The sequence below is a fragment of the Meriones unguiculatus genome, chromosome 10, assembly GCF_030254825.1.
Source record: "Meriones unguiculatus strain TT.TT164.6M chromosome 10, Bangor_MerUng_6.1, whole genome shotgun sequence".
Taxonomy (NCBI): Eukaryota; Metazoa; Chordata; class Mammalia; order Rodentia; family Muridae; genus Meriones; species Meriones unguiculatus.
Genome location: NC_083358.1, coordinates 82,900,897 through 82,916,530, shown reverse-complemented (window position 1 = coordinate 82,916,530; position 15,634 = coordinate 82,900,897). Strand labels below are relative to the sequence as shown.

The 15,634-nt window shown below is 37.7% G+C and overlaps 1 protein-coding gene across 1 annotated transcript in view; it reads right to left on the bottom strand.

The window, feature by feature from the left end:
• Myoz2 (myozenin 2) overlaps positions 1–15,341 on the bottom strand; it is a 29,838-nt gene extending 14,497 nt beyond the window's left edge. The window contains exons 1-3 of the mRNA XM_021661075.1: positions 15,176–15,341; positions 14,568–14,656; positions 6,645–6,814 (exon numbers count right to left, since the gene is read on the bottom strand). Coding sequence (XP_021516750.1) covers positions 6,645–6,814; positions 14,568–14,643 — 246 coding nt within the window. The 5' untranslated portion in view covers positions 14,644–14,656; positions 15,176–15,341. The remainder of the gene's footprint in view (positions 1–6,644; positions 6,815–14,567; positions 14,657–15,175) is intronic.
• Positions 15,342–15,634: the final 293 nt, after the last annotated feature.

The following is a 15,634-nucleotide window of genomic DNA, read 5'->3' as shown; positions in this document are numbered from 1 at the left end:
TTATAATTATACATAATTATATATTATTATATTATATATATTTTAAACAAAATTATATCATTATAACACCTGGAGTGACACTGCTTCTCCCAAAAGTCATGGGTCATTTAACAAAACCTCCAGTGCCGGGTAGGTGAAATTTCATTTCGAGCTGTAGGCCAGGAGGGTCCAAAAGAATCACAAAACAGTGTAGGCTACTGATGTTGCTCTTGGCTGTCTCTCAGGAAACGAATAGAAGGCACCAGTAGTGGTGAAGACACCACACACTTCAGACACAAGACTGGAGGTTTAGAGCTGGTTTGGCCTGGAAGTTTTCTCCCTGAGGACTAGCTCTCAAAGCTCCAGAAGGCCCCTCAGCCACAAACAGCACTGTATATCCCCCACTCAATGGCCATCTTCACAAAACCATGTCTGCTTTGAACCTAATTTGAATGCTTGTTTTCTTAAATTTTTAACAAAGCCTTAAATTATATAAGTATTCTTTGAGTATTTGCTAAATTTTTAGTGAATAAATCATCAAATCCAGCTGATTTCTTTTTGCCATAACCTTCTTCTTTTTTTTTTTATTGGCAAATGATTTAAAGTTTAATCAATTATTAAGCAGGCACATGGTAGAAAATAACATATGCATCCACTTTATAATAGACCCACCTCATTACGTCTTGTTAAACACTATAACACATATCTTACTTTAGCATTTGTAGGAAAATTAACCTACTAATACACATTCATTTTAAACATAATATGGAATAAAGCTTATCAAATAAAATAATTATTATACTTGAGAGATGGTTTGTAAAAAAATTTAAACTGATAATATATACTTTAAAGTAACTTTATACATACAGTATTCCTTTTTGACATGATTATTTACTCTGGGTGTTCAATACGCTTTTAGTAATTGTTACTTGCATAGAAATTTCTCTTTATGGGCGATACAAAGTGAATAAAGTGTAATTAGTAAAATAAAATTAAATTAAAAAAAAAAGAATTTAGTTGTATTTCCCTAATGACAAAGGATGTTGAAGCTTTCTGTAAGTGCTTCTCAGCCATAACCCTCTTAAACTTCGTCTTTCTTTTTAACCTTAGTCTGCACGTGCGTATCTTTTTTGCTTATTTTTTTCTTTCAAAATTTATTTTATTTTTAACTACATGCATGTGTGCCTGTGTGTGGGTATGCGCATGTGAGTTTAGATGTCTGCAGAGGCCAGAAGAGGGGGTTGAATCCGCAGGAGCTGGAGCTACTAAGCTTAGGTCCTCCGCAAGAGCAAGTGCTTTTGTCTGCCGAGTCCACCAACCATCCTCATCTTTTGTCATATAAACATATACCTTCTGCTCACTTGCACTTGTTACCTTCCCATCATGCACTTGTTTTTAGTCAGCTGGAACACTGATGCTTCTATGTATGACATGACTCTAAAGTTTAGAACTTCTTCTTTATGTCATGTTGACTACCATTCAAACTCATGTCCAGCCACTAAGACCTGGGACTTACCTCTTACACGTACCAGCATATTTCCAAGACTTAATCTTCCATAATCCCTGTCCTTTCCTGTTCATCATTTTACTGTTGCTGCTTCATCTACTTGGAAGGACTTCCCTCTGTTCATTTCCAAGCCAAATCCTAGCTTCTCTATGTCTACCTTCAATTTCCCTCTTCTTTCTAATGTAGTGTACCAAAAATGCTGTCACATCTATATCATCTCAACACTTTAACTAACGTCTGTACCATTCTTTTATGACCTTTCTTATTTGTTCTTCTCAAATAGATTTTTGTTACACTGAAGCCACTGTGAGTTCCCCAAAGTTTATAGTCTTTTTAAATCTAGCTAGGCAACATTAATTTTCTTTCTGTAGTTATACATAAAGACTATTTTTAGCCAGGATTAGTGGCACATGTCTTTAGTTTCAGCATTCATGAAGCAGGTACAGGTAGGTCTATGTGAGTTTGAGGCCAGTCAGGAACATAGAGTGAAACTCTGCCTCAAAAAAGTCTTAAAGGCTATTTTTTAATAATTACTAAGTATAAAGCATCTATATACATATAAATTTTTTACATTTTGAACTTAACATCTACCTCAAGTATTTTACTGAATTTACTATATTACTATTTTATCAACCTCAGTTATAAATTAAAAGGCTGTTGAGATAAATGAGGAAAGGTCCAAAGCATAATGGATAAAGAATCACCGTTTGTTCAGTTTCTAGAAGGTGTCTATGAAATGAATTTTGCCTATGGAATCACGATTCCAGCCTGCTGGAAGCGTCTCCTGACTCTCACAGTGAACAAGACCATCAACTCTCTTGGTTAGTCACTAGCAGGAAGGGCCCAAGACTTCTATTACCATTGCTTAGTGTACAAACAAAGCCCTGTGATGCGCAGATAATGACTGATTGTGGCATAGGCCTTAAATTATAATGTTCGTCGTCTGTACTTTCTGTCAGGTTGAAAAGACAAGCAGAGTTTAGTGAGGCTAACCATAAAGAAAAATGAAGCCAGAAGAAAAATGAAGCCAGAAGAGTGTCTTACAGCTAAGAAATGCAAGTTAAAAACAAATCTGCAACACAAATTACATGATTTCCACAGAAACAACAAAAAGAGGGTTTGTTGAAAACTTTATACCAAATATAAAGAAATTAATTTTTAAACAAAAATAATAACTATGTATTAAGATTCCCAATACAGATTGTTTAGTCTTATTTAAGAATTGCTTTTTTAGCTGGGTGTGGTGGTGCATGCATTTAATCTCAGTATTCAGGGAGGAAGAGGCAGGAAGATAGCTGTGAGTTCAAGGCCAGCCTCCTCTACAAAGTGAGAAGAGGACAGCCAACGTTTCACAAAGAAACCCTACCCAAAACAAAACAACACAAAACAAAACAAAAACAAGAAGTAAAAAAAAAACCAATTTTTTATCCAGAAGTTTTAATTTTGATATAATTATAAATGTATTTTGGAAAAAAATAAAATGTGACATTCTAGAATCATGACAAACTGAACTATTTTGTGAGGAAACACAGTATCTCAGTACATTTGCAAATGTGTACTTTCTTTTTCTCTTTTAGTTGTTAAATTTTTCTTTTATTTTTTGAGATTATAATATAATTATATCATTTCCCTTTCTCTTTCCTTCCTCCAACCCTCCCATTATTTATTTCTCTTTGTTCTCTTTCAAACTAATGGCTTCTTTTTTCATTAATTGTAATTACATTCATCATTTATACATACACATATTTACATGTATTCTTAAATACATAAATGCAACATGCTCAGTCTGCATGTTACGTGTATGTATATTTTCAGGGCTGATCATTTGGTATTAGGTCACCAACTGGTGTGCTCTTGACTGGGAGACTAGCCTTCAATAGCACACTTTCCCCTGAAGATTTTAGAGGGGCCAACAGCCCAATAGCTTTTACTTTTATCTTGAATGTTTGTTTACTTCATCAATTCCTTCTTTTTTCTTTCTTCTTTCTCTCTTTTCTTTCCTTCCTTCCTTCCTTCCTTCCTTCCTTCCTTCCTTCCTTCCTTCTTCCTTTCTTTCTTTCTTTCTTTCTTTCTTTCTTTCTTTCTTTCTTTTTGTTTTGCCTTTTATTTAAGACATAAATGACTTCTTGAACCAGTACTTTAAATCTGGTTAATATAGTAAGCAATCATTCTTTTGAAGCACTCACCCATTTTTGTTATTATCTATTTCACACAAAGTACATGAGACTTGAATTTGCCAGCACCCTTTAGAGGCAGACTAATCTCAACTCTGCACATTTTATTTTAGTGGTGTCTTCTGTAATCCTGACACTCAGGGACAGGGGCAGGAGAATCATTGACTGCAGAGCCAGCTGAGTAACAGTCTGGGATACTGGGACTGTCTCAACACAAAAGAAAGAAAGAAAGAAAGAAAGAAAGAAAGAAAGAAAGAAAGAAAGAAAGAAAGAAAGAAAGAAGGAAGGAAGGAAGGAAAATAATGATACTTAATAGCTGAGACAATGGCATTGATTATTGGGGATTTGACTCACGTTATCATCCGTATGAGATGCAAAGCATTATAATAAAATAGGAACTGCACAAATAAGTAATTAAGTGTTCTATAGCTCAATGGATGAGGAAAATAGGATTTTCTACAGAAAATCTGATCAAGAATTAGGCTAGGCTCATGATGCGCTAAAGGAAACTCTGGCCTGGGAACCACGCTCTAAGGGTTTGGTCTTGACTTCCTCTCTAGCAACGTGATTAGTTAATTTACAAGTTTCTTTCCCTTTTCTAATTTCTTTTCTTTTTCTGTAAAATATGGTAATTCATATCCTCTCTAAGGTGTCATCTGATTGTGTAACCTCTTTTTGTTATGCCTTTAATTCTAAACTATGCCTCAGAAATATGAGGAAGACAGCATATATGAGCCATACTCACTTTGTCAAAGGAATGATGACACAGCCACTGTGATTTAGAACATTGTTAACATGACAGGAATATTTTAAAGAATGCCTATTCCTGTCAATTAATTTATGCCTTTGTAAAATATTTGCTGAGTGCCTGTTATGTTGTAGACACTATGTTGGAAATTCAAAGGTAAATAAATGTTTTTGTTTTTGTTTTGTCTAGAAATGATAAAAGCATGCAATGTTTAAAGAGAAAGTAATTACTACTTTTATAATCTTCATTGGTAAATAACTGCTGAGTTATTTATCGTCATTGAATTGTTTTGATATGGCTGTTGGGATTCTATTAGTCACTTAATGCCCAATTTTCTTGGAATGCTATAAAATTCTCAAGTCATATCTCCATATATTTATTATAACTGAAAACAGATATGTAAGTCTATGAGAGGATATGTTATGTTTATGAGGACAGGTTTAATCCCATAGACCACTGGTTCTCAACCTGGGAGTTGTGAACCCTTTGGATCTAATGATCTTTTCACAAGGGTCACCTAAGACTGTACTGCATATCTGATATTTACATTACAATTCATAACAGTAGCAAAGTTATAGTTATAAAGTAGCAACGAAAATAATTTTATGGTTGGGAATCACTACAACATGAGGAACTATATTAAAGGGTTGCAGCATTAGGAAGCTTGAGATCCATATGCCTTCTTCAGGGCTGTGGTTATACTGTTAGTGTTCTCAGTGGAAGTGGGAGTCAGGCATAATTCATTTCCTGAGATGTCTGAACTTGCAGGTGATTTTGCAAGGCTTTCCTTAATCCACCTATTTCATATTACTTCATAGAATGCCTTCTTTGTTGTTATTCCTTGATGAATGTAATTATGTAATAGACCATCAGGAAAGTGCACATGGGTTTCAGCTCACACTGTACTAGCCACAGATATTTTCTGAGAAGAGTGCATTGTATGTAATAACAGGCTAAAATAACATGTATTTACCTAGGCCTTCAAGTGAAAAAAACTATCCCTCACAAATGAAAGTACTGTAGTTGTGTGTGATTTTATGTCTAACTGAATTCACAATTAAAACTAGAAGTAAGGAGGAGGCTACAGCTGGGATACAAAGTGAATAAATTGTAATAAATAAAAAATAAAAATAAATACTAAATAAAACAAAACTAGAAGTAAGCCATGGTTATTGATTGATTGATTGTAGCCTGAGGATTGAACACAGGACCTAGACCCAGTCAGGCAAGGATTCAACCAATGCACTAAATCCGCAGATCTCAAAACCTTAATTTAAGCTTGGCATGGTGGCACAGGCTTTTAACGCCAGTCCTTGGGTAGAAGTAAGCAGAGTGAGTTCAAGGTCTGCTTGGTCTACACAGAGAGTTTCAGGACAGCCAGGGCTTCATAGTAAGACTCTTTTATCCTAATTCTTTTTCATTTAAGTTTTAGGAATTATAATGATGAAATAATTAATAAAAATAAAGAAACTCACTTACATTAACTGGTTATCTGTCATTAATGAACGAACTTCTCTACAATTTCTCTCAGTGCCCATTTAAATGAACATGATGCTAACACATGTAAAATCTAATTTTTGTTCGTTTGAGACAAGGTATCATTACATAGTCTTGGCTGGCTTGGAACTCACCACGTTGCCCAGGCTGGCTTTGAACTTGTGAGAGATCTTTCTACCTCTGCCTTCAGAGTGCTGGGATTACATGTGTGTACCACCACATCGGTTTTGACGTTTATAGACCCAAGGAGTTAGGTGCATGCTGGTTTTGTCACCCCCATATGGAAGAGATTCTTTGAGAGAAGAATGTTGGAGTTTGCTGTTCTCTGCATTTGCAGGGTCAGGATGTACTCAGCAAACACAACCAGTCTCCTTCCTTTGCGGACCTCTGTGTGCTCTGGGAGTGTTTCCACCACAAACATTTAACGGTAGGGGATAAGACCTGGGAACAACTGGCACCACTTCTCCCCACTCACCCTCCACTCCTAGAGGAGCAGGCCACTTCCTCAGTGCCAAGTCTCTGGCTCACAGCGGCCTAATGAACAAAAAGCATTCTCTCACACACATAATGCTTCCTTTACTTAGATAACTAAGCTATTCACCATCCTAAATGAAAAAAAAGTCTAGTAGAATCAACTGAAAGAAAATATGTAGAGCGACTTGTTTGGGAGTGTGTTAACACATACCGACTTAGGTATGCTGTTGATTCATTTACGTACTCACGGTCCGGCTGTACCTACATTTATCTGCGCCTTAGTTTCATACTGGAAATTTTCAAAGGTGTATTTGTCAGATCTTCTTTGACGCATCTTAAACAGTCTGGCACCACGATTGCTGAAATGGGACAATTCTTCTATCATAATGTCTCTGGGGACGCTAACTTTTTTGCCCAGGTCCATGCCATCTATATCTGTAAGACAATATTTACATCCATGAAAACCCGAAAGAAAGCATTTTCACAAACTTGAAGTTCTATTGTTTGTCTCCGGTCCTCTGTTGTAGTAAGTGATGAGCATGTACTTCAGTCAACTGGCAGTGGGGGTCATCCTGAACTTGCCATTTTGGTCCTGCATCATCACAAAGTATACTTGTTTTGTCTAAATGCCCATGTCCTCGTCTCTAATATTCAGCTAATAATAATGAGAGGAACTACTGCAAAGAGTTGCTATTAAATAAGATAAAATTGTGTTTAATTAAGTAAAGTATTTCATATAAACTATTCAGCATGCTATCAGGCACATAGAAAGAATTAATAAAAGTTAGCTGCTGTACCCATAGTACAATTTAGGCTTTCCAATTATTGACTTTTCAAACAGAATGGCTTCATATTTACATGAATACGCTTTGCTTTTCTCCCCACATTTCTATTTATCAGCCTGAGGTTTGCTTATTATTGAAGTGCATGCTCTCCCTAACTCCACCACCTAGTCTTGGTTACACACCATTCCTTCTGTAGCCAGCACCAAGTAACCTACATAAATGAGGCAGGAGTGGATCTCTTTCCCAACCAGCTCAAATGGCGTTCTGTGAAGCCCTGAACTAAAGTCAATGTATAATTATTAGTGCTTCCATTGTATCCTTAAAACACGGAATCATAATTCTTTTTTTAAATTTTCTTTTGTTTTTAATGTTGTATGCACCAATTATATAATTATAAGAAAAATTTAGTACTGAGTGTTAATTTTATGAGAGTGTGTCAGTGCATGCCTATAATCCCAGAAGCTAGAAGTGGACACACAACAATTGTGAGTTCATGGCCATCTTGAATTACATAGTGAGTTCAGTGTCAACCTGTGTTACATAACAATATTCTGTCCCAAAACAAACAACCAAAAACTCGAGACGAAAGATTGTTATTTTCCATTTCTAATACTAAAGAGCTTTCTTACAAGTCAAGAGAGATGAACTTCTTCTACTTTCTTCTTTTTTTTTTATTTTACTTTCAGAACAGTTGGTAGGTAACCGAGGCTAGCCTCCAACTCATGACACTCCTGTACCAACCTTTTAAAGCTCTGTAGCTGTATGTCGCCCCGCCCAGCACCTCCTTGTGCTTTTTAGAATCAGAAATGTATTTCTGTATAACTCAGAGAATCTTCCTGCCACTAGAAAGTCTTGGTACATTCATAAAGAGAAAAGCTGGACTGTTAGGCAAAAAAAAAAAATTTATTTTTACTGACTGAGACAGAAGCCATAGATGGTGTGACAAATTAACTGTGATAATTCAGCTCTGGAGAGTATGTCCTGGAACAAAACAGACCTTGGTAAAATGCCAGGTGGAATAGGACAAAGGCAGGAGAGTCAATGCAGGAATTCTGTCCTGGGTTTACGAAGAAACCTTGGATGAGGCCTCACAGGCCACCTGTTATTTTTTCAGAAATGTAAAAGATTAAGTTTTCATTTTTGTTTACCTAGCAACTTTCTGTTATATTCAACCAAGCATGTGCTAACTCATATAGCTATTTTCTCTATGCATTCTTGCTAATACAAGAACAAAGATTGTGTTAAACATAGAATCACTGCCAAGAATGAGAGAGCTGACTTAGAAGACCCACGGTGAAGTCTTTGATAAATAAGGCATACAGGAGGTACTTGGAAAAAGAAAGTTTTTAAAAACTCACCACAAACTTTCACAAGGAATAAATTTGCACCCACAGCTACCAGATTTTATCAACCCTCAATGGCAGGGTAGACAAAGAAATTATCAGCGGATGCAATCCAGTGTTGCTTATAAGCGTAGCCACGAGAACACAGAACCAAGAAGCAGAAAAGAAAATACAACTCTCATTGAGTTCCAATCTGTGTCATCTCAGTCCTCAGTGTTCTGCTTCCTCCTTCACAGTGGCTTTACGTGACTGAGCAGCTGGATGCTTACATTCAGGAGCATTGCATAAAAAGCAGAGTGGTGTGCTGGGACTATGCTGGTGTGCAGACAAAACTAGTACATTTTCAAAAATTCTACAAGCTCTTAACTACACAGTGAACACACCATTAGTAAATTAGTAAATTCGACAGGTGTGGTGGTACATGCCTGTAATCCAGCATCCTGGGAGGAGAGGCAAAGGATCAGGGTTTCAAGGTCAACTTAAGTTCAATACTAGTTTCAACTACCTAAAAACTTACACACGAATATATGTAAACACATACACATGCAAACATGAACACAGATATAAACATGCATGCACTCATGTGGGTACACAAACAACACATGCACATATACACACAGATAATATGCACATACGTGCATACACACATGTGTAAATGCACACAAACATGCATACACACACACACACACAGAGGTATAGGGTTACAGATGTAGCTCAGTGGCAGAGAGCACTTGCCTAGCCCATGCGAGACCTTGTTCCATTCCCAGTGATAAACACAAAGAACTTCTAGCTGTGCATAGTGACATTCCCCTGTTATCCTGTGCTCAGAAGACAGATGCATAAGGACCACAAGAAGAAGGCCAGCCTGAGCTACAACCGTGAGACCAGGAGTAAAAACCAAAAAGTTCCATAAGTGTAATGTTTAGGCAGATCACGGCAAAAATTACAACAACTGCTTCAAAGGTATCACTTTCTAAGTTGCTGGGTACTTTCGCTATGATCTGTATGGTCATGAGGTTATTCGTGTCTATTGTAGCTTCATGAAAATACTATAGTACCATATACCATTGCTATATACCATTGCTTTGTAAGTACATATGTGGTGTTGTACTACTGCTCATGTCTTCTCACACTTCACTTAGAGCCTCTATGACGGGAGCTCAAAGTTGGCCCTGGAGAGAGTATTTATAACACAGAACATGGCCAACTACCAACCACAGCCTCACATCCATCAAGGTCAGGAGTGTAATAAGACAACATCTTTTACATAAACAAGCAACAAAAGACAAACTTAATTCTCAAGGTTGTTTCCCTTCCCCTTTGAGATTTATGATGTGACAGAAGCAAAAGTTTCCGGACCATCCGCGACTGCGATCTCAATGAACGGTCACCCTCATAACTCCAAACTTTCGGTGGAGGATGCTGGCTACCAATAGGCACAGATCCCAGATTCAGCTGCCTCCCCCCCTTTAGTGTAACCCCAACATGGGGTCTTAATAGTGTCGTTTCATCTCAGTGCCTGATAACTGATATGCACTCTCACCCTCAGGACTTAGACGGTTGTCTTTGAGGCATTAGCTCATCCATTGAAAATAAGATTGCTAGGCATTCTTTCCTGCCGCTGTCATTTATGGTGATAGAGAGCTGCAGTCAGATCCAAGAATCTAATCCACCTATAAACAATTGTAGTTAGACCGAAGAACTTTGAAAAGTGCTTCCTCATGATCATCAGGCATATGCAGTCTTAATAGATTAATGGATGAACCATGGGAGAGGAGCTTGCTGAAGTTGATTTACTTAGGGCAGTCTTACTGATACAGAGAGACACTTCTGTGCACTTGCAAAGGACTTCCTCTACAAGTAGAAGTTCATAAACATCTATGTTTTATACACTGCCAGCCATATATCACATTAAACACTATAGTCCAGCCTGTGACCTTGAATAATGCTTGAAAAATTCCAATTAATAAGACTTTGCTGATAATTTTTTCTAAATGAAGATGAGTTTGAAATCCATATGAGTGGCTTTGTGTTCTTATTTCATAGATCCTTCTATCAATTTAAGGTCATTTTGTTGTTTACATTTTTTTGTTTGTTTGTTTGCTTTTGAGACAGGGTCCTACTGTCTAGCTCTGGCTAGCCTTGAACTTAGTAGATAGACCAGGTTGGCTTTGAACTCACAGAGATTCACCTCTCCCTGTGAGGTAGCCTCCCCAGTGCTGGGATCAAAGGTGTGCGCCACTACCAATGGCTTTCAGTTTAAGTTTTAATACTACTTACAAAGCTTTGCATTAATATGTGATTACCTTGAATATCTGTAAATATTTAGGAAATTATATTATCAGTGTTGTGACTTGCACAACTGAATCATCTAATGCTGCCTGTAGTGTCCAAAAAAAAGCCCATCACATTGAAAAAGGCACAGTAGAAACCCAGGATGGTGATTAGTGTGAAACGGTATTCAGCACAGTTCTCTGAAAGACCTTAGGAAGGTTAAGGGCTTAGAAAACTTTGAATCCTCAGTGGGTGACAACACACTATTTTTCAAATTAAAACACACTTTATTTTTTTCTTGAGATTATGTTAGTACCAATATAAAAAAAAAGTTAGAGAAATATCAGGAACCTATATATACTGAATTGTTCTTGCTGACCCCAATTTTTAGACCTTTCTGGTGTTATCATCCTGATATTGAAATTTTGGCTGACAGGAAAAGCAAAAATTGGTCCTCACATAATCCTTCATCTGAAACTCTAGTCCTGTGCTCCATACTTCTTCAAAGAACCCTTGCAATTTCTGCCAACATGGAGAAGCAGACTCAGCCATTCCTGCCTTCAGGTAGCTCAACACATGGAAACATGGAATTTCAGGATTCAGCCTACCAGTAAAGCCAACTCCACACGGCTTTCCATTCAGCATCAGACCACAAAGCTAAACTCTTTCCCTGAAATTACAAAAATAACCTGCCTGGTTCTCTTCAGCGTGCCAATGAAAGCTGTTCATAAGTTATAAAGAGAAAGACAAGAATCCAACAAGCCTAAGGCAGTAAGGCCCTCCACAGTACAGGAGGAAGAGCTGGCGGCCCTGTGACACGCCACAGTCCCCTTTCCCATTATGTAGCTCTTAGTGATGCCTGCGTTTACAGATAAGGAACATCACATTCTCGGTTCATCTTGTTGGTTGTTTTAACTCCCAATTCCTCTTCCAACCATACTCTAAAGCGCTTCTTAATCCTTAATCCATTCTGGTAGTTCCATCTCTTCCTTTGTCACTTATCTATTCCCAGCCCTCTTCAAGTTTGAGGTGAGTTACTGAGTGAGCAAGGATCACAATTCAGGCTGGAAACATGTACCGATTCAAGGTAAATTGCACAGGATGTGGGGGGGGCGGGGCAGGACTATTATGTACTATTCATGTATAGATGATGGCAAAATATTTCTTCCATCTTGCACCATAGCACTTTTTAAATGCTTGCAACCATGCCTGACATGCTGTTGCAGGAGGCACAGACGTTAATGTTAATAATAACATAAGATTACTTCCCCAGTGGTTCCTCTAGTACCACTATGATGATGCTTTATAGTGCTTTATGGTGCTGAGGTCAATCTGGGTAGTCAGCCTGGGTAACAGGAAATACTTTTTTTCTTTAACATTTATTTATTAACTCTCTCTCTCTCTCTCTCTCTCTCTCTCTCTGTGTGTGTGTGTGTGTGTGTGTGTGTGTGTGTGCGTGTGTGTGTGTGTGCGTGTGTGTGTACTATTCATTTCTGGTGTATAATGTGACACCAAATTACAATAGGTTCATAACAAGCAAGAACACAGGTGTAGTAAATGGAAACAGGATTTTAAAAACTCATTCTGTCCAGTTGACACTGCAGTCTATATGAATAGAATTTTTCACTAGTTATTTCAGACAAGTTTGCCCTTCTGATAATAAGAGTGATCTGATGTGAAACTTTCCCTCTTGTATTTCCATCCTTATCTCAAAGGCTCCCCAGCTGTGCTCTCAGCCTTACATTCCTGCAGTGAAGGTCCACCTCAGGAAAGGCTCCTGGCTGTAACAGGTTCATTCAGTATTCCCTCCAGGTTACATGCTTTGGAGTGTGATAGTAATAATCCACGAGTTACAATACTTAACATCGTTCTTACGTGCAAGGAGACTACTTAGTCTTAAAACTAAGATCAGAACTTTATCATATGTCATCATAAGCTATCCAGGTGCTCTCCAGCTGCAGAATGTTTTAAAATATAAAGGCTCATTCCCACCAGTAATGTTTTTCTGAAGTCCAAGCAGAAATGAGAGAAAGAAATTAAATATCTGTCTTGTTTCGTAGCATAGCTGTTTTATCTTAGATGAGTCTGATTATCCAGAGTATCTAGAATGTCCAGCATCACAAAGCCAGAGTCTGGGCTCCTCCTACCTGGGCTGGAGGGAAAGCCACCAAGACATCCTGGTGGGGAGGTTGCAGTGTTCCCCATTGATGTTTTCCTTATATTTTTGTAAAAATAAAGCTCTCAATGGTTATGTTTATAAAAATTAAGGAGACAAATTTACTCTCAAAGATATAGGCAGGGAAAATGGAGAGTAGAATCTAACACTTGATGTAGAGTGAGATTATATTAAATGAATTTACTTACTTATGATTATGTTTATATGTGATCATTTGTGTTCAGGGTGGTATGGCCTAAGAGAATTATGATGATGTAATTGGGAAGTGACTTACCCAAGGCCTAGTTTTATCACAAACAGTTTAGTCTCAAACTTAAATTATTACCTGATTTTTGCCACACTGACTGGGAAAGCTACACCAACAATTTAAAGTAAATTACCCAAAGTAGGACACACAAAGATGCATGCAAACTTTTTTTTTTTTTTAAAAAAAAAAATGGGGTTTGAAGCTTTGGATTGATTTAGTCTGGTAGCTAGGCCAGAATTAGTCTCATTTTATTCTAAATAAATTTGGCATGAAGATAAAGCCTGAGAAGCAAGCAGAAGCCAGCACAATGATTTGACAGCAAGAAGATCACAGCCGGGCTGTACCCTTTCAACGTGACTGTGGTATGTGGCCGGTATGTAAGACACTTTGATTGGTAGTTCAGCTTGCTTTATGGAAAAGATGATGTGAAATACTATCCTCATCCTAGTTTCCAGATGTCTCACGAGGTTTCATGCCTCTAGATGTGAATATTTTCATGGTGCAAAGCTCCATTTGCTACTAGCCGAACAAAAAATAAGGGGACACCCTGCAAATTCCACAAATATGTCTGGAAAGGCTTAGATCAACCCTAAAAAGGACCTGGGTATAAAAATTCAAATTTTACCAATATGCTAATCTTTATTTATGAACAAAATGAATTTCCTTTTTAACAAGTAAAATATAATTTCCTTCAAAGTTATTTACTAAGATTTTAAAACAATAAAAGCAATAAATAAAAATATTTATTATTGAAATAATATCTTACATCTGTCATATATTTAAAAATTAACTTGTTTTGACATTAAAAGAACCTTACTTTTTTCAGAAAGTATAAATAAAATGTTTTACATGCAATCCATATTAGTAAATCAATTGTTAAATATGAATACTGGTGTCAGGGTTAAAAAATGAATATGAATTCCTTCTCAATCTGTTGTTTTTTTTTAATTTAAAAGACTGGTAGAACATATTCTGAATTTTTAAAGAAACACAAAGTAAAAGAAATAAGATAGAACAAAAAAGATGGGGTTGTGTGAATGTTATCTATAAGCAAATACAGTAATAAGCATCATGTTCACTGATCATGTGAGAGGCAAGCGCAGAGAACACACATCAGCTGTCCACTTGCTCCATTCCTTTTTCAGCAGTTGTTCGTCTGAAAATAGCTCCCAAATGAGAAAGGGTGACTACAAAAGGATCCATTACCATAGGCTTTTCTGAAGTACCCACCAAGAGCTTCACGTTTGTTATGGGGGACAGGAAGTATTTAGGGAAGTGAGCTATAGAATATTAACACTAATGTCAGAAAGGACCTATATTCATGTCACGATACATTAAGACTATGGCGCAGTTTTAGTGATACCATTTCCATGGATTTCCTTTGTGATGGCTGATGCTTGCTGTTTCCTTTGCTTCACCATGGCACTGTGTGATAGCATGGCTTTTTGTTCCCTGTTGAAAATAAAGGGACGTTACTGGGGCTGTGTGAAGAATTCATTATGATCATCCTTCCCGGGAGGGGGCATCTCCTTTATTAAGAATCTGCTCTTACTTTTTACTGATAGCCCAACATACACTGCTCGTATGTCTACAGTTCCCATTAGCGGCACATGTCCCAGGGAAGAGAGGACGGTGTCATCCCAAACGCGGCCTTCCAGGACACTGACCACCTTGCACTGAGGAACAATGAAAGAACCAGCCTCCTCGCTCTTCCCTCTCTTTCCTACAGTTTGCTTTTTGTCTGTCAGGGCTTTTCTCCTGGCTGTCATCCCACCAGCATCAGAGGACATCACTTCCAGCAAACTGGAAGAGTGAGGGAGAGGCTGGATTCAGCCAGCCTCTTTGGTGGTAACTTTCAGTCGGCATCAAGAGCCACCCTCTCCAGCAAAGGATGGTAATTTGTGAGTCACACAACTCTGAACCTCTGGGGACAGCTGACTAATAAAACATTTTAGGAAACAATATACTCACCTTGCTGTCAGGCTGCACTTTTCAGCAGGGCTGAGTCCCAATTGTGGAGGAGAACGCTGGAGGTGGAGTATGGTGGCACTCGGGCCTGATGGGTTTTATCCTTGAACCTGGAATGGCATGGTCCCTAGCCCTGTCAAACAGGGGACTGAGCCTTTCTGAAGAGACTGGCATCCAGCTGACATCAACTTACTATATATAGCACCAAATACTTTAGCTACTCATATCTTCCTGGCGAAAGGGAGGGACAGGGAGAGATTAGATTCTCTCTATTGTGTTTCTGGCTTCTGAGATAGTTGAATGAAATATTCACTCATTTGGGCATGAAGAATATTTTTATTGAACACTTTCTTTTGGAAAGTGACCATAGCCTAAACGGGTTTTAAAACTTTTTAAAGATGTAATTTTTAATGCATACGTTAATGGATGCGACAAGAGATATATTAATTAGGGCAAAATGAT